The sequence below is a fragment of the Dipodomys merriami genome, unplaced genomic scaffold (genome assembly GCF_024711535.1).
Source record: "Dipodomys merriami isolate MVZ:Mamm:240054 unplaced genomic scaffold, mDipMer1.0.p SCAF_467, whole genome shotgun sequence".
NCBI lineage: Eukaryota > Metazoa > Chordata > Mammalia > Rodentia > Heteromyidae > Dipodomys > Dipodomys merriami.
Window position 1 is genome coordinate 65,115 of NW_027206032.1, and position 20,245 is coordinate 85,359.

General features: G+C 42.8%; 1 protein-coding gene across 1 annotated transcript in view; it reads left to right on the forward strand.

Moving 5' to 3' along the window:
* LOC138808678 (glutamate receptor 1-like) overlaps positions 1-20,245 on the forward strand; it is a gene marked incomplete at its 5' end in the record, with an annotated part of 72,177 nt that overhangs the window by 47,285 nt on the left and 4,647 nt on the right. Inside the window, 2 exons of the mRNA XM_069994921.1 lie at positions 3,727-3,841; positions 12,308-12,442. Coding sequence (XP_069851022.1) covers positions 3,727-3,841; positions 12,308-12,442 — 250 coding nt within the window. The remainder of the gene's footprint in view (positions 1-3,726; positions 3,842-12,307; positions 12,443-20,245) is intronic.

The window sequence follows — 20,245 nt, forward strand, 5'->3', positions numbered from 1 at the left end:
CTATAATCCTAGCTCCTCAGGAAGCTGAGATCTGAGGATCACAATTCAAAGCCAGCCCAGGCAGGGAAAGTCTGTGAGACTCATTTCCAGCTAACCACAGAAATGGAGCTGTGGTTCAAGTGGTGGAGCTCTGGCCTGTAATCCTAGCTACTCAGGAGGCTGTGATCTGAGGATTATAGTTAGAAGCCAGATAAGGCAGTTACGTTAGACTTTTATCTATAATTAACCATCTTTCCCCACACACACACAAAAAAAAGCCACAATTGGAGGTATGGCTCAAGTTGTAGAGTGCTAGCCTTGAGCAAAAGAGCTCAGGGATAGCACCCAGGCCCTGAGTTCAAGCCCCAGGACTGGCACACACACACACACACACACACACACACACACACACACACACACACACACACACACACACACACACACACACACACACACACACACACACACACACACACACACACACACACACAATTTCAGACAGTTTACCAAAGAACTGAGTTATGGATACATAGGTGATAGTTACATTTAAGTTGTCTATTCATCTGTTCATTCATTTACCTGACTAGGAAAAAAATTCAAACATTCCTTCACTCTATAGAACACCCTGTAGTCATTGTAGTACCTCGAGTCTTTGTTTGTGGAGGTGAAGGGTAGAGCAGTACTGGAGGTTGAATTCATGACCTCACACTCACTAGGCAAACATTGCCATTTGAACTTTGACCCCGGCTCAGAGAAAAGATCTTCAAAATCAGAAAGCATCTTCTCTGCTCCAGAGAACTGACCGTATGTTTGAAGATAGTTGGCTGTCAGACGCAGTCATCTAGGACATTTGAGCAAAAGAGATCAGTTGAGTTCAGAGCATCTCCTGGGGGAACATACAATATCCTCTCAGTTCCTCATTCGCCCCTCCACCCTCCACTGTGAGCTCATGAGCCCACCAATTCAAGGAAAAACAAACTCCTACCCTACAACCCTTGCCAGTCCCTCATGGAGTGCTTTCTATCTGTTGTTGTTGTTTTTTAAACTTTGAACACCTCTTCACACTCTTAACCCCAAACTGGATTCTATACCCGAGCAGAATAAACAGAAAAGCTTTTTTTTTTTTCTTTTTGAAGACAGAAAAGTGATCTCAGCGTTCACAGCAAAGAAGAATTAAGAACTTAGAGGCCACAACCTTTTTTGTTTTGTTTTGTTTTGTTTTGTCAGTCGTGGGGCTTGAACTCTGGGCCTGGGTGCTATCCCTCAGCTCTTCAGCTCAAAGCAAGTGCTCTATCGCTTGAGCCACAGCACCATTTCTGGTTTACTGGAGATAAGAGTCTCATGAACTTTCCTGCCCTGGCTTTGAACTGTGATCCTCAGATCTCAGCCTCCTTAGTAGCTAGGATTACAGGCGTGAGCCACCGGCGCCTGACACCACAACATTTTCATACCACCATTTCAATCTCTCCAGTGTGTCTCCTACTGGGTCCGGTTCTTTTTTCGTCCCTGCATAGATATTCTCCCATTTCCTATATGAGATTTGCTACCTACATTGCCTTAAATGGAAACATAGAGGAGAAAGAAAAAGCAAACAGTCTCAATCCTAAGCAAAGGCTGTGTATTGTGGCATCAGCATCCAATCACCTTTGATTGACCCACAACAACCAAAGCCTTTTAGTTAGTGACTCAAGCCCAAGAAACATTTGGATTTTGGTTATGGGGGGGGGGGGGGGTTTCATTGGTGGTGATGGTAGTGGTTGTGTTTTTTGTTTGTTTTTGAGGTTTAGGTATTGTTGTGGATGTTTGTTTTTCTTTTTCATTTTGTGAGTTTGGTCTGTGATGGTATCTAAAGAGCTAAAGTGCATGTGGGACTCTGTCCATGGAAATGGTTCTCCTAGCTTGAAAATGGCCACATTTAAACTCTGAGTGTGGGGAAATCATAAATATGAACTCCTTTCCGGGCAGCAAGCAGCATTTAGATTCGCTTTCTCTTGCCTTTGGGGATGCATATGCCACAGTCTAGTTAGCTGCCCAGCAATCTGCACCCATAAATAAAAGGTAATGGCTGTAGTAAACAGAGTTCCTGTGAGTCAAACCTGATTCTCAGGAAAGCATTCAACACGCTTCTTTTCACACTAGATTCACCACATAGCCACAGTTTCATTCTTTCAAAAACAAGCAAATAAGAAAGGCAATAAAAAATTTAAAAAAAATGTCTACCATAGCCAAGGCACAGGTGGCTCCCGCCTGTCATCCTAGGTACTCAGGAAGACTGTGAGACTCTTATTTCCAATTCATCACAGTAAAATCTAGAAGTGGTGCTGTAGCTCGAAGTGGTAGAGCACTAGCCTTGAGTAAAAGGAGCACAGGAACAGTGCCCATGAAGCATGACATGGAATAGAAATCGGAAAACAACAGTAAAAGGATCAGGGTAAAAGGCCAATAGTCAAGGCTGGATTTGATAGTCTTTGTGTCTTCCCCATCCATGTCCCCTATTGCCTACCATGGACAAATTACTCTCCTTCCTCTCAGCATGGCTTCACAGAGGCCTATGAATCCACCTTAGCTAAGTACAGAATTGAGCCTAAGCTGAAGGGGATATACTATGGTCAGGGAAATTCTTCCAGAAAAGTAGGTAGGTGGGAAATTAGAACGTCTACATAGCAATAGGTGGCCCTGAAAGATGAGGTGACAAGCCCAGCTAATCATATGCATGTAGCCATTTAGCAACCCTTGAGCAGGACAGACATAGGGATTGATCACAATGGACATTAAGATGGTTTCCTTTGGCCCCTGCAGATGGTCCCTGGATATGTCATATGTACATATTTTCATCATGTAACCAGAAACTCCATCTGTAGGATCTACTAAATACTCATTTCACTCCTGGCACAGGTTTGTCTGTGGTCTCCAAAGCTGTCTACTGAAGGACTCCATAACCTTTCTGGCTTTTCTCTTTTAACCCTAAATAGCAGTCACATCAATAAATTCAGATTGCTCCAAAAGTCCCAGATTAAAAACAAAGAAGAAGAGTCAACCATGGCCTTTTGCTGATTTTGTTTCCCCTTGTCCTGAAATGTCTAAAGTGTTTAATGACCTCTGAATCTGATTTTGTCTTTTTCTACTTCCTAGGTTTTCCTGAAATTTGCCTAATTCTTTTTGTGTGTATGTATGTGTGTGCGTATGTGAGTGTGAGAGATTTAATGAATAGAATGCCAATTATGTTGTTCTCTCTCTCTCTCTCTCTCTCTCTCTCTCTCTCTCTCTCTCTCTCTCTCTCTCTCTCTCTCTCTCTGTCGTCTGTGATGTGAGAAACACTCAGGAAGGGGTGAGCCAGCTGCCTTCCCAGTCCCCTACTTCACCAAGTGATAATTCCTTTGATATTAGGCTATTGATATTGACCAATCATGCTACTTCCTGTTTGGGTCCTTGTAAAAATCCATTTTGCAAAGAAAAAAGAAAGCAAAAGGACCAGAAAATCAACCCAGAAAGCAATACCATTTGGGCTATTGCTTTCCAAAGATTGAGCTGTTCTAAAACTAGCTCAAAATGGACCTCTCTTTCCAGTAGAAAGGAAAGAATAGAAACCACACCCATGGTGGTGAGTGGGGGGGGGGCAACCTCTCAGGTCAAAGGGCAACCTTGCAAACTGGGCAATGGGGTTGATTCACCCATCCCTTGGGTCACGTGACTTGCTGAGTGTTCTCCACCTGTTACTCATCGAGTGTTATTTATTCGTTTTTAAAGAAATCCAGTAAACCTGGCAGTGTTAAAACTGAACGAGCAGGGGCTTTTGGACAAATTGAAAAACAAATGGTGGTACGACAAGGGCGAATGCGGCAGCGGGGGAGGTGATTCCAAGGTCAGCCCCAGTAAGAAAAAAAATATATAAACCAAAAAAAAAAAAAAAAAAAAAAAACTAGTGGGTATAAACCAGCATGGCTAGTAACCAGCAACTCTGATACCAACATCTGTCATATGCTTCCTAGCACCAAAAAACAAAAGAAAAATAGTAATAACAACAACAATAATAATCATCATCCATTCCAAAAGGAAGCCTCTCAAAGGAGTGAAAGGAGCAGCAAAACATTGTCATCGACTACTATCTCAAAGGGACTTCTGGTATACCTCCATTTCCCAGAATCCCAGTAGCTCATCCTGGTCCACTCATTACAATAGAAGAACATTGTGCCTGCATCTTCTTTGGCTAGTAATGCTCCATCTCCTATGGAGGGCAGAATATATGTACAATGGGCAGTCCTTGTTTTTGTTTTCTTTTTTTCTCTTTTTTGGCTTTTTGGTAAAGGACATGCTCTAGATTGTAGACATGGAAGCAGCCTGAGATATACTTCAAAGCTGAGCCCGTAGCAGCCAGGGAGCCTGTGGACAGAGAAGGTCCCCAGGTACCCATGGCCGCTGGACTTCAGTCAATATCATCAGCAATCGATGGTGGATGTTGCTGGTTACTGAAAATGATCCTAGTGATACTCATCTTGCTATGCTCTAGAGGAACGAACTGTGTGAGTGTGTTGGGTGGGCCAGTGACACAGTGGGGCGGGGTCAGAAGGAATATTCTAGAGTATCACTTTGTCAGTGCATATTATGCTCTTTCTGATTCAAATGAATGATCTGAATGCATACTGTCTGTGCTGAATAACATAAAATAACATTGGTAATGTTATTTATGTTATTTCCCCCCTCCCCCCTGGTTGAAGAGGTCCCGTAAACCTAGCGGTTTTGAAACTCAGTGAGCAAGGCGTCTTAGACAAGCTGAAAAGCAAATGGTGGTACGATAAAGGGGAATGTGGAAACAAGGACTCCGGAAGTAAGGTCAGTCACCGGCTACAGAGGGGCCATGCACATCTGTAACAAACAAAAAAAATCACACAGTGTTCACTAGGGTCCTCCCAGCCTCTGTGAGGCCTCAGACCTTCCAGAAATCTCAGCCCACACAGGGCCTTTGATGACCAACAGTCCAGGGCTATCTGTATAGGGGTGTCTCAGGGCCTCAAGCATGATCCTTGCCCCTAATGGAGGCTTTGCTATCTGTTATGTTCCTAGAAATGCAAAACAAACCAGTGAGAAGGGCTGGGAATGTAACTCCATGGTAGAATGCTTGTCTAGCATGCATGAAGCTCTAGGTTCAATTCCTCAGCACCACATAAATGGAAAAAGCTGGAAGTGGCTCTGTGGCTTCAGTGGTAGAGTGCTAGCCTTGAGCAAAAAGCTCAGGGACAGTGCCCAGGCCCTGAGTTCAAACCCGAGGACTGCCAAAAACAAGAGCTATGTTCCTACTACCCCCTCATGGCAAGTGGTATTTGCTATAGGGCAAGGTGATTGGGCACACAGCTTGGCATGGTTGTCACATCTAATTATTTACCCAAGATGATGATCTAGAGCTTTCTCATTTAAAAAAATGTCTTAAGAAGAGAGAACCAGTCAGATATTAGTTTAATCCTTAAAAAATAAAGGATACCAGCCAGGTTCCCATGGTTCATGCTTGTAATCTTAGCTACTTGAGATCTGAGAATCGTGGTTTAAATCCAGCCTGAGCAAAAAAGTCCATGAGACTCTTTATCTCCAATTAAGCACCAATAAAGCCTGAATTGGGGCTGTGGCTCAAGTGGTAGAGAGCTCACCTTGAGCAAAAGAAGTTCAGCAACTACACCCAAGCCCAGAGTTCAAGCCCCAGAACTGGCAGGAGGGGGAAAAAAAGGATGCCAAATGGTTTATAGATTAATGATCCCCCAAGCAGGCCCACCATAGATAGTGCTACAGGCGTAAATTTGTGATGAGAAGAAGGTCTCATGGCCTAAAAGGCTACCTCCATCACAAATCTCAGACTTCAGAGCTGAGAGAGAACCGAGAAAGAAAATAAAACCCCTCCTCAGGCCAACTTCAAACATTCACATACCACCTGGGTTAATGATTTACTCTGTGTGTTCTCTATATCTGTTCACTTTGTTATTACTTTTCCATGGCACTTAGGTGACAAAGAAAAATGGCAGCAATACTATTAGAAATAGGGAATTTTGATATTCCTTGCAGAAATAAAGAGGGGGGAAGCAACCAAAAGAATAAAGATGACAAAGAGGATGAGAAAATGTAATGGTGATGATTATGGCTGAGACTTTCCAAACCTGCTAACTTTCCAAACCATAGCTAAGTGAGAGATGACTTTTCAGAAGGGACCAGCACCAAACCTGATGATTTAAATGGCTGGATTAACCAGAGAAATTGAAAGGCAACTAAAAAGGGGCATACATCTTCCCCTGCTAGCCAGTTATTTAGTTATTTAGTCCGTGTATCTCCTTACATCACTTTTTCTCATAGCAACACTCACTTAGTAATTCATTCATGAGTGCCCCACTGGTTCATTGATAAACCCGGGCTTAGAACTCAGCCTAGGTTCCCATCTTCCCAACCCTGCCTCTTACCACTACATCATACTCCTAGCCCACCTCCACCGTCTTCTCTACAGGTATTTCCCTCCTTACTCAATGCATGGTGAGGCCCCAGAATGGCCATGGTATCCCTACATTCTTCCTAAAAGCCCCTATCCTGTCCTCTTCGGAGATAAAAAACCACTGAGGCCACCTAGTAATGATCCATTATGCTTGCTCCCCTTCCCTCCCTCCCTTCCTCTTTTCCTCCCTCATCCCCTCCATTTCTACCCAAAAGAGATCCAAGGAAGGCAACGCTAAAAGGGAGTAGAAATCCACCCCTGGAAACAGAGATGTAGAAGTCATTCCATCTTTCCTATCACATAGGAGCTTTTAGCTCCAGCTAGAATCCTATTCAGGATCCAGAGTCCTGGTGCCTCTTTTCTGATGTCTGGTCATCTCCCAACATTCTAGAAAGAACCAGTGGCTTCAAGGCAAACCTGCTGGGAGTTCTGTTTATTCTCATGATATGTCCAACAGATGGATGGCAGGGGTCCAAATGAAAGACTGAATAGTGAAACACCTCGCTCAAAGTCCCTAAAAGCCACACATCTTAATTCTCCTGTCCTTCCCTAAGGAGCAGGGATGAGAGACAGAGATTTTTCTTTAAAAAGTTTTTTTTTTTTTTTTTTGCCAGGCACTCGTGGCTGATGCCTGTCATCCTAGCTATCTATAGTACTAGTTACTCAGGAGGAACACAGTTTGAAGCCAGTTCAGGCAGAAAAAAAAAAAATCAGTGAAATTCATATCGCCATTGAACTACCCGAGAATGGAGCTGTGGCTAAAGTGGTAGATCACCAGCCTTGAGAAAAGAAAAGAAAAAAAAAAGCTCAGAGATAACACTCAGGCCCTGAGTTCAAGCCTCAGGACTGGCACACACACACACACACACACACACACACACACACACACACACACACACACACACACACACACACACACACACACACACAAATTATGTTTTATTGTGAGCTAGAAAAAAACCTCTGTTGGACAGCCATCTTGGAGTTTTAGGGGTTTTTTTTGTTGTTGTTGTTTATGAGCACACAAGATCCCTGTGCACTAATTCATTATCCAAACCAAAATTCAGTTCACATTTAGGGGGCAGTTTTTGGGGAGAGAGAGTGGGGAGAAGGAACCCCATTTAGGCTGGAACCTGGCCTGGAGCCAGCATATGAATTGTGCTCCACCAACCCACATGGTCTCCTTAAGAGTTCTATGCTGAGATTTTGCTTTGAGTCAGAATGTTCTGGAGTGCATTGTACGGCAGTAGGTCCCTGAGCACACGCTGTTGAAACGAGCCACCCCCACAGCCATCCGGCTTCGCACACTATTTGCCTTGCCAATTATTAACACCATGGGCCAATTCTCATCCTGCGTTGCTCTTGGGAGAAAAAAAAAACAAAACACATTCAGGTTCCAGAACTGGCCTGGTTTGGAAATGGAACAGCAAAAGTTGCCAATGAACATGAGTTTCTTTTTCTTTTTTTGTTCATGCCCTAAAGAGCTTTAGTCCCCAAGAAGACTTGCTGAAAGGCCTGATTCCCAGATCATCTGATCATTTGGAAGCCCTCTTGGATGCTTCAAATTATGTCAGAGATCATTTGTTCCAACCCTGGGGCTGCATCCTCCCGTATCCCTGTCAGCTTCTTTTCAAAATGCATCCAAATCTGAGGAATTTACAACTATTGCCCTTTCTGGTTCATAGTACTTGGAAAGGATAGGCCAAAGTTATCTTCCAGTAGCTTAGTGAATTAGTGTGTTCCATCAGTGCGCTCATCTTTTATTTCCAAGAACCAATCAACAACTTATGGAAGGAAAAAAAAACACTCTTCCACATAAAATAAAACGTTTTGGAAAGGCACAAGAAGAAATCGGCATAGCCGAAAGACCAGTCAGTGGCTGAGGAGTTAGCTGTACCTCCTGCATGGCAGACAGATGACAGATTCAGCACATGGTCAGCTTGCAGGCAAAGCCTGAAGAAATCCAATTGCAAGTATCATAGAAACATCTTTGGAATTCTGGAAGAGTGTAAGGAGGACTATGGCTTGGTTGGAGTTCATCCGCACAACCTGGAAGAGAAGAAGGAATGGGAAACTTTTGGAGAAACTGAGGCATGACTTCTTCTTAGAACATTCCATAGATGCCACAAAGGAAGCCTCAAGCCTCTGCATCAGACTGAGTTGTGTCTTCTTCCAAGTCCAAAAGACTTGAAGTCATCATCTTGGATGTCCTGAACATTCTTGGAAGGGATGATGGCTGAGAAGCAAACACAGAGGAACTCTGAGACAGTCCCGCAATAGGTGGGAAGAGCTAGGAGAAATATGAAGGGGAAACAGCAAATTGAGACAACGGGTTCAGAACAGATCAAAGGGTGAGGGCTGGTCACCATAGCAACGAGCCCAATGATGCTGAAAGATGGGTTTTTTTTCTTTTTTCTTATCACCTGTCACTCTTACAATCCTCTTTTTTCTCTCCATGTGTGTCTCTCTATGTCTCTGTCTCTGGTTCTCTGCCTCTGCCTCTTTCTCTCTCACTCTGTCTCTCTCTGTCTCTCTCTGTGTTCCTGGTGAGAGACATGTTGTGACTTTTTTCACTCCCACCAACAAGCTGCCTAGCTCTGGGGGAACACAGCTGCTCTGGGACAGGAAGAGCATAGGGTCTCTTGGATAAATGCTCAAAAGTCTCAAACCCTACTCACAACTAGGAAGCGTGGCATTTGCCTATGAAGTGGGAAAATTGCCTTTTGTACACACATCCACAAGAGGAGTCTCTTCAACTATGCACAGTGGATCAAAGGAAGAATTAGAACTCCGATCCTCAAGTAAAAGAGATTTTTGTTTTGACTCTGCTCCAAGATGGCCCATTTATAATCCAATAGAGGGAAATGAGTCAGTAATGACCACAGAGTGGAAGACCTCAAGCATCCTTAGAAAGATCTAAAGTTGTTCTAAAAGCTCATCATAGCGAGTCTGTAATCCCAGCTACTCTGGAGACTAAATCAAGAGGATCATTGTTTGAAACCATCCCGGACAAGAAGTTTACAGGAATTGCATCTCAACCAGGAGTTGAGCACATTGGCCCACGATCAGGAAGATTGTGGTTCCGGGACACTCTTACCTTCTAGAGCCAAGGAGGGAGACATTCTCATAGGATCTTCAGAAAGAGTTACAAAAGAGGTTGCCCACAACTCCATCATCCTCAAAGGCTCCCTACAACCACAGTGAACTCAAGAAAAACATGGGGACAGACAAAGCAATATGGTATACTTCCCCTATCAAAACATAATGATAATCAGGCTAGGCACTGGCAACTCATACCACTTGTGATCCTAGCTATTTGGGAAGCTGAGATCTGAGGATCACAGTTCAAAGCCAACCTGGGCAGGAAAGTCTATGAGAGTTTTATCTCCAATGAAAACCAGAAACCTGAAAACCTGAAAACCAGAAATCAAGCTGTCACTTAAAACTGTAGAGCCCTAGCTTTGAGCAGAAAAGCTCAGTGACAGTGCCCAGCCCCTGAGTTCAAGCCCCAAGGACTGACGAAAGGAAGGAAGGAAGAAAAAGAAAATCAACCTGTGAACTCAGTCAGCACAGCTGTAAGCTTCCTGTCTCCCCTTTTCCTTATCATTCCTTGGCATCACTGACAGCTAAGATCATTTTTGGCTAAGATGTGATGTGAGCTGATGATACAGGAAGATACCGCTCCATCTCACCCCATCCTTGCCCTTGTCCAAACCGAAGAGTCTTCTAGAAATTTCTGTGCAGGACCCATACTTTCCGAACAACACATAGAGACCCATCCATGTTAAAGGTTCTGGACAAGTCATGTGAAGTAGACATTCACGTGTTCATTCAATGCTTTAAAAAAATAATTACAAGTAGTTGTCACCTAACAAAGCAGTTCCTGAATACCACACATCTTATCAATGTCTTCCCTCTGCACCCCACTTTTTAATACTCTCACTCATCCCTCCCCTTCCCTCATTTTTTCTAAATGTGGTAGGGTATGCACAGAAACACACCAAGCATTAAATTTATTTTTGCACTTTTAACAGACAAATTATCTCAGAGCAGGAGCCACATTCACCCCTTTGCAACTTTTAAATAATCATCACCACTGTTCCCAAAGCTAGGCGAGGCTTAGCTAAGGAGAACCAGATGCAGAAAGCCACTGGAAGTGGGATATGCTTTAGATAACACTGTCTCTGCTGGCCAAAGGCTGCTTCTGGGGTGGGAAAGTGCTCTGGGCTACTTGCTTAGGTGCAGTCCCTAAATACAGCTCCTGCTGAAATCCTATATAATGCAACAAGCAGTCATAGGGCAAAGGCTCCTGGAGTGATGGATAAGATATTCCCTTCCTTTTTTTCCATTTAAAAAAATTATCTTTAAGTAGTTGTCTAAAGGAGTTGCCATCTAACAAAGTGGTTTGAGTACCACGTAACTTGATCCATGTCACCCCTTTGAACGTTCTCACCCATCCCTCCCCTCCCCACTTCTTCCCTCATTCTTTTCCTTGACTGCAGGCACCCCCTCTTCCCCTCTTCATTCATCTACCCCTTGCCCCTTGACCCCACGCCACCCCAGGAAACTCCCTTCCAAACACCCAGAGCCTAATAAGCAAGTGTCAGAGAAGTTTCTAAAGTTTACAGCCACCTCCTGTGTGGTTCTCTGCCTCCATCCCCCCCAGAGAGAGGTATAAAACCACACACAATCAGCCCACTGAGACATGCATTTTATTTTAATAGAATGAGACCTTTGTTCCTGCATGGATAATACAAACAAAAGTGTGGAAAGCTACCATGGCAACTAGAGATGACTATGCTGCCAAGATTTAAAGATTGTTTTGTTTGTTTGTTTTTGGATCTGCCATGAATTTAAGTGCCTTCTCCCACTCACTACTTGGGTCTGGGTATATTGGGTAGGGGGAGTATTGTCCCTCACTTGCCCACTTTTGAACCCTTTGGCCATGACTGAACTCAGGGGTAATGTCCTTTTACTGAACCTGAGTATTTGGTCCCAGACAGTTAGGAATTCAGCACACTGTACCAGAGACACCACGATATCATTTTTGGTTTTTTGTCCATCAGTAACAGAGATATCTAAATTCCGCCACTCTGATCTACCTACTGATGTTCTTGTAGCAAGTACCTCTAACAAGTGGAAAAAAAAGGCACAATTAAGCACAATTATTAGGATTTAATAGGCCCATTTTCTATCTCAGTGGCATTCTACTATGGCAAGCCCCCAGGTTTCAGCCCCTCTCCCCTCTTGTCCACCTCTCCCCCCCTCCCATCCCCAATAAGGACTCAGAGCAGTAGTTAAAAGTATACATGCCTTGGTCTTTCTTATATGGACAATCACTGTCTTATTAAGTTGAAATCAAAGGCACATCTAAGAGGCAGTTCATTTTTTTTAAGTACCAACTCTGAAAGTCAAAAAATAAAAAAGCTCAGAGCCAGGAGCCATGAGTAAGGTCGATTTGTTGCCAAGCAACTAAGAGATGGGGGCAGACAAGGAGTGAGGGAAAAATAAAGAAGGGGTGTTGTCTTCAAAAAAGAACAGGGTATTCTCCAGAGTTCACCTCTTATAGAATGTACCCCCACCCCCCAGATTTACTGTGCTATCTCTCACCCTAAGCAAAAGGTATTAAAGGAGGAGTAACATATCAATTCAACACAAGAGGGATGGTTGGAAAGTTTATGTGTAATCTATATTGTGTCCCCTCTGGGGAAGAGTTGAATACTCAGCCAATGGAATTGCTATGTATGCTAAGGAGGGGATGGGATTGAGTGATTGTGTGTACATATGCTGTGGCTTCGATGATCTTTGGCTTCTTGACTCACTTTTCCTCTTCCCTCCCACCCCTTTCCCTCCTCCTTTTAGGACAAGACAAGTGCTCTGAGCCTCAGCAATGTGGCAGGCGTATTCTACATCCTGATCGGAGGACTGGGACTAGCCATGCTGGTTGCCTTAATTGAGTTCTGCTACAAATCCCGTAGTGAATCCAAACGAATGAAGGTGTCATCATCTTCCTAGTCCTTCCCCCTCATCCCTCCCCCTCCCCCCAATCTAGGATGCAAGCTGAATTTTAGGAAAATTTCTTGACTAGAAAGGATTAGAGAGGGATGGGGTGGGCTTGAGGTTAGCCCAAGACCAAGAACAAACAGGATACCATTCAGAAGTGACAGGAACATAGGCCAGAGATGATCATAGAAAGAAGATGGAATCCACCAGGCAAATGTAGCCCCCCGCCCCCCGAAATAACAACTACATCAGGCATAGATGGGTCATAAAATTAAAGGTTTGAGTGGACAGTCTAGCACAAGGAGACCAGAGTGATTGCTAGAAAATCTAATGATTCTGCAGTGGTCTTAATAGAAGTGTCACACCCCAGATGTGGGAAAGCCTATTTACTCTTAAATGGGGGAGGGGGGAAATGTCAGGATTAAATAGAAGGTCTTGCTACTCTCTACTCTGCATGGATCTTCCTATACTTGGTGAATTTGGTCTTTGCTTCTACTTTGTGATCTAGACAACTGCAAACTAGATCCTGAAGAAAAGGAAGGTGGTAGCTAGATAAGGTAGACAATCCCAAATCACATCTAAGAGAGGTGAGTACAGCACAACAGAAGGAATGATGAGGAAGAATGTAAGAGCTGTTGGGAAACATTCCAAGTGGGAAAGCAAACAGTTTTATGTAGTTCCACAATATACAACAAAACTAATGGCAAAAAGCAATCGAAAAATAGGGTGGTTGCTCATCCCTGTAATCCCAGCTTTATGGTTAGGAGAATGCCAGTCTGAGTCCATTTGGAAGGGGGGGGAGGGGAGGGATGATATTTATCTGACAAATAACTAAAACAGAAAGGGCTGGAGATCTCTACTGGTGGCCAAGAGTAAGGCCCTGAGTTCAAATACCATTACCACCACCAAAAGAAGGAAGGAGAGAGAGACAGAGGCAGAGACAGAGACAGAGGGGGAAAAGAAATAAGGAAAGAAAGAAAGAAAGAAAGAAAGAAAGAAAGAAAGAAAGAAAGAAAGAAAGAAAGAAAGAAAGAAAGAAAGAGAGAAAGAAAGAAAGAGAGAAAGAAAGAAAGAAAGAGAAAGAAAGAAAGAAATGAAGGAAGGAAGGAAGGAATTCAGTGTTAATATAGTACATAAAATCCATTTTTCTCACATAGCAACCGAAAGATGGGATAAAGAATCCCACAAGTTATGTATACCTGAAGGTATACAAGTAGAGAATAAATAAATCTTACAAATATACGCATTTGAGCTTCTGAAGGAAATGGAGGACTAAATGACTATGAAAGTCTCTCACACTTGATCATTTTGCTTCAGTAAGGTAGTGTTTAAGGAAGTCGATCAAGTGACCACTGTGAGCAAAGCATTATGGGGATGTAGCCTGTGACCTTGTAGCACCTTCAGCAAACAAAGTGCACAAAAAGTTATTCACAGGAGCTGGGCACCGGTGGCTCATACCTGACATACTAGTTACTCAGGAGGCTGAGATGTCAGGATCATGGTACGAAGCTAGCCCAGGCAGGAAAGTCTGTGAGACTCTTATCTCCAACTAACCACCAGAAAACCAAAAGCAGAGCTGTGGGTCAAAGTGGTAGAGTGCTAGCCTTGAGCAAAAGAGTTCAAGGACAGCACCCAGGCCCTGAGTTCAAGTCCCGTGACTGACAAAATAATAATAATAATAATAATAATAATAATAATAATAACAATAATAAAAGGAGACTTCTCTAAGATAAACCAACAAGGAACAATCGAGGCACATATAGGTGATTTGACTAGAAGACCTAAGAATACTTTGGTCCTATCTTTGACTAGATCACCCACCTCCAAGTCATCTTAGAAATAAAAAGGCAGGGCTGAGACTGTGGCTTAGTAATAGAGTGCTTGCCTAACATGCATGAAGCCCTGAGTTTGATTCCTTAGTACCACATAAATAGAAAAAGCCGGAAGTGGAACTGTGGCTCAAATGTAGAGTGATAACCTTGAACAAAAGAAGCTCAGGGACAGTGCCCAGGCCTTGAGTTCAAGCCCCAGAACTGGCAAAAAAAAAAAAAAAATTGAAAGCAGATCACAACAAAGACATTGGATAAGATCCTAGATTTAATGTAGACTTCCAACGAGTTTGGCTAACCATAACAAGGATTCCTGGACACAAACAAAGCCTTCTTTGCTTACACCCTCTAAAATCCCCAAGCCTGAAATGTCTCCTTCATTTCTCCACTCCTCTCTTCTCCAGATGAATGAAGAAGAATGCACATCACTTGCTAATCAAACTTTGCAGTATGGCAGTTGGCTTTATTACTCTCTGTGCTTCTGCCTTTTCCCAAAGTAATTAGCTTATTTTTTTCAGAAGGGCAGTCCATAACCTTCCATGGAGATGCAAACGATTGAGACAAGAGCTTTAGGCTAGACTGTTCCTCTTGTTTCTTTCCTTCATCATTGTATATGACCAACTCCTAAGGACTTGAGACCCTAAATTAGTTTAGGGCTCCTTACGTCTCAACAGTGCTTAAAAAGCCTTTTTCTACACTTCGTGGAAGAAGGCGTGGCAAGGGAAGACAAGTGTACATAGAGAAAAGAAGGAAAGGGAAGGAAAGAAAAGGCTCAGGAAGCTGAGATCTGAGGATCACTGTTCAAAGCCAGCTGGAGCAACAGGAAAGTCCAGGAGACTCTCATTAACCAGAAAAAAAAAAAAAAGCTCGAATGATAGAGCACTGGCCTTGCATGAAAAAGTAAGGGAGCCAGGTGCCAGTGGCTCACACCTGTAATCCTAGTTACCGAGGAGGCTGAGATCTGAGGATCACAGTTCAAAGCCAGCCCGAGCAGGAAAGTCCCTGAGACTCTTATCTCCAATAAACCACTAGAAAACTGGAAGTGGTGCTGTGGTTCAAGTGGTAGACTGCTTGCCTTGAGCTGAAGAGCTGAGGGACAGCCCCCAAGCCCAGAGTTCAAGCCCCACGACCGACCAAAAAAAAAAAAACCAAGAAAAAGGAAAAGCTAAGGGACTGCACATAGGCAGGGAGTTCAAGCTCCATTATCAGCACAAATAAAAGAAGAAAAAAAAAGAAGGCAAGGTATCTTACATAGCGTTCAATTTCAGTTCCAAGTGTTTTCAGTACATATTCATTGACCATGTAACACAACCATCTTGAAAGGTTGCAGGTGAAACATTAGAAGTTGAAGAAGCTTTTTCTATCAGGTCAATTAGCCATTCAACATGGCTTCTACAAAGCCCAAGCCCTAAATATTGTTCCTGCTCTAAACTAACCACATGACAACTAGGATGTGTGTGTGTTTGTGTGTGTGTGTTTCCTTTTTTTTTTTTTTTTTTTTTTGCTTAAGGCTGTTGTTCTTACCCCTTATGCCACAGCTCTGCTTCTTGCTTTTTGTTAGTTAACTAAAGTTTTCTTTTTCAAGTGTTATGGACTTTTCTACCTGGGCTGACTTTGAACCACAATCCTGAGATTACAGCTAAGATTACAAGCATGCACCACCAACACCCAGTTGGAGTATAATTTAAATTTTCAGATAGTAGCAAAAATATACAACCTTGGGCTGGGAATATGGCTTAATGGTATAGTGCTTGCCTAGCATGCATGAAGCCCTGATTTTGATTCCTCAGTACCACATAAACAAACAAACAAACAAACAAAAAAGCTGGAAGTGGTGCTGTGACTCAAGTGGTAGAGTCCTAGCCTTAAGCAAAAGAAGCTCAGGCCCAGGCCCTGCTCAGTTCAAGCCAGAGGACTGGCAAAATAATATTTTTTATTATATATAATATGTTGTATATATTATTATATATAAGGGCATATATATATATATGGCCTTAAGGCACATTCTGAATAAAATAGCATCTGATATCCCCACTCTTTTCTGCTGCCAAGGAAAAATACACAGGACTCTTAGTCCAGAACTAAGGACCAGCAGAATCTTTCATTATTCACCATCTTGTTCCCAAGTGGAAGTAAGTTCCCACCTCTCCCATCCCTAGGAGAGCCATTGACCTTGCAAAATTACATGGGACAGGCTTATGCAGTGACAATGGAGGTTTTGCACATTTCCCTGTAATTAACGAGCAGCTGAGTGACTTGCTAACACAAGGGGAAGCATCTTCTATGGTAGGTGGTCACTGCCAATTCTTTGCAGATATGCCTGGATGAGGTCATTACCAAGGGGAGTTCTTTTACTAGGCTATTCTATGACATGCAGAGACTATGTAGGATTTTATTAGTCAAGCAAGAGACCAAATGGTTAGGTTGGAATCCCTGTTGGCAAAATGAATCTCTGAAGAGCCAAATTGGGGAAGGCTTTGAAGTTGTGCCTTCCACTTGCCCTTTTCTCCCAGTTTCAAACAAAGCAAGAACAGGCACCATGGCTGGCATGCACTTTAAGAAGGACTGCTATAAGCTGAGAGCCAATGGTTTACACCTGTAATCCTAGCTACCCAGGAGGCTGAGATCTGAGGATTATGGTTCAAAGTCAGCCCAGGTAGGAAAGTCTGTGAGCCTCTTGTTTCCAATTAACCACAAAAAAGCCAATTGTAGAGCTTTAGGGCAAGTGGTAGAGGGCTACTCTTGAGCAAAATGCTCAGGGACAGTGCCCAGTCCCTGAGTTCAAGCTCCAGGACCACACATACATGCATACACACACACACACACACACACACACACACACACACACACACACACACACACACACACACACACACACACACACACAAATGACTGCTGTGTCAAGGAGAGACAGAGAACCAGACTCTCAGAAGTAAGGGCAGGAATCACATCAGCTAATGACAACTTAGGTATAGAGAGTAGAAAGACCTATAGAAAGTCATCTACTTTCTCACTAGGTTAGAAGATCATTGTTGTCTTACACCAGTCAATCAGCTTTTCTCTAAAGTGAATGGAATAGATCAATTAAGTCAATGGAATTGGACTATGACTCAAATATCCAGGCTTTTGCTCAAAGTACCCTAGTCACCTAGTGTGCAGAGAAATTTAAGAACTAGTGAGGGGCTGGGAAGGTGGCTCAGTGGTAGAGTGCTTGCCTTGCATGCATGAGGCCCTGGGTTCGATTCCTCAGCACCTCATAAGCAGGAACAAAAAGCCAGAAGTGGCGCTGTGGCTCAAGTAATAGAGTGCTAGCCTTGAGCTGAAGAACTGAGGGACAGTGCCCAGGCACAGAGTTCAGGCCCCATGACTGGACCCAAGAAAAGAAGAAGAAGAAAAAAGAACTAGTGAGTTACTTTTTTTTTTTTTTTTTTTTTTGGTCAGTTGTGAAATTGAACTCCAGGCCTACGTGCTGTTCCTGAGCTCTTTTTCTGCTCAAGGTTAGTGCTCTACCACTTTGAGCCATAGCACCACTTCCAGTTTTCTGGTGGTTCATTGGAGATAAAGAATCTTACAGACTTTCCTGCCAGGGCTGGTATTGAACCTTGATCCTCAGATCTTAGCCTCCTGAGTAGCTAGGATGACAAGGTATGAGCCATCAGTGTCTGGTCTGATTTTTTTTAGCACTGTGTTTCAAGTCAATCTGGCTCAATTGATCTCTTTTCCTAAGAGCCCATGAGCACTGTAGAGTACAAACCTCTGAAAAGCCCTCAGCTACCAAGAAAACCAGCTCTGGTGATATAACTTGTAGATTTCTCTCTCTCTTTTTTTTATGAGGATGATTTTTTTTTGTTCTACCACGAGGGGCTTGAACTTAGGGCCTGGGTGCTGTCCCTTAGGTTTCTGATTCAAGGCTACCATTCAAACTACAGCTCCACTTTTCAGCTCTTGGATCACTCACTGGTGACTTTTCTGCGCAGGCTGGCTTTGAACCACCATCCTTAGATCTCAATTTCCTGAGTAGCTAGGATGACAGGCCTGAGCCACCAGCACCCAATGACTTGAAAGTTTTCTGTTTTAATACCCAGCTAAGTATCTCAGACCATTGTTGACTATGCCATGAAATCTTGTCTGACAAGATAAATTCATGAAGTTCCTCCAATTTGAAGGCAACATTGTGGGAATATGTGAGGAACAAAGTCTAAAGTGTGAATTTTAAACTTAAGGATGGGAGGGGGGGTCCATTTGAGTTAAACTCCCTTAATAATGAAAGGAATGTGGCAAAGAAAAATCAATGCAGGCTGGACATTCTGAGCTAAACCATAGAAAGTTCCACATTTCCCATTTAGATCAATGTGATTTCTTTTCCAAACTTTTCTCTTTTTCAGTGAGAGTAAATAAGCATTAACTATGTGTTCAGTGCACATCTTCCTCATGTGGACTCATGCTTATATTTATTTGGCCTTTTGACTTAAAAGACTGAGATCCAAATCACATTTCCTCTTTTGGTGGAGGACTGCCAACGGAGAAAGTAAATAAACCAAGTTTACAGGATTTAAGGAGGAGACCAGCTCAATGTGTGCAAAGGGACAAATGGGGCCAATTTATTTGACTTGTGGATTTTTTTTAATGAAAGAAACTTTATTTATTTATTTATTTTTGGGCAGTCGTGGGGGCTGAACTCTGGGCCTGGGCACTGTCCCTCATCAGCTCTTCAGCTCAAGGTGAGCGCTCTACCACTTGAGCCACAGAGCCAGTTCCAGCTTTTTCTGCTTAAGTGGTGCTGAGGAATCGAACCCAGGGCCTCATGCATGCAAGGCAAGCACTCTACCTTCCCAGCCCAGAAAATTTATTTTATTTTATTCTTTTTATTATGACCTTTAAGTAGCTGTACAAAGGAGTTACCATCTGACGAAAGAGCTTATGAATACCAAATATCTTGTTGAATGTCTCCCCTTTCAACATTCTCATCTATCCCTCCCTATTTGTTATTGTAAAGGTGATATACAAAGGGTGATGGTTATATAAGTCAGCTAACAAGTATATTTCTTTCTGGACAATGTCACCCCTTCTCTTGCTCTCTCACAGTTTTTCCCTCCCATTTCCACCCACAAGTTAATCATAGATAGATAGATAGATAGATAGATAGATAGATAGATAGATAGATAGATAGATAGATAGATAGATAGATAGATAGATAGATAGATAGATAGATAGACGTGTGTTTGTATGTTAAAACTTGCTGTGCACTGATGGCTCCCACCTGTAATCCTGCTATACAGGAGGTTGAGATCTAAGGATCGTGATTCAAAGCCAGCTCAGGCAAGAAAATCTAAAAGACTTTTTTTTATTGTAAAAATACTGTACAGAGGAGTTACAATTACATGGGCAAGATAATGAGTACATTTCTTATCAAGCATTGTTGCCTCCTCCTTTGTTTCCCCTTCCTATCCCTTCCCATCTCCCACACAAACACAGAGTGGAAGGGAAAAAACAAAGCATTTAAATAGGGATACAGGTGGACCCATTGCAACAATGAGATGTTCAAGTCGTTATGTTGAAAAACGAACTAAAAGACTTTTAATTCCAATTAACCACCTAAAAAAAAAAGTCAGAAGTGGAGCTGTGGCTTAAATGGTAGAGCACTAGCCTTGAGCACAAAAGCTCAGGAACAATTCCCAGGCCCCAAATTCAAGCCCAATGAGTGGCAAAAATAAAGAAATAAATAAATAAGTAATTGAACAAATAAATAAAACACATCTGTAGCAGAGCCATTACAAGAGAATATATAACATATGGGTACTAAATGACAGAATAAGTCTTGGAAAATGGATATGATTCGTCTTAGAGAAATAAACCTTTCGCCCGGCTCCAGTGGCTCATGCCTGTAATCCTAGCTACTCAGGAGGCTGAGATCTAAGGATTGCGGTTCAAAGCCAGCCTAGTCAGGAAAGTCCATGAGACTCTTATC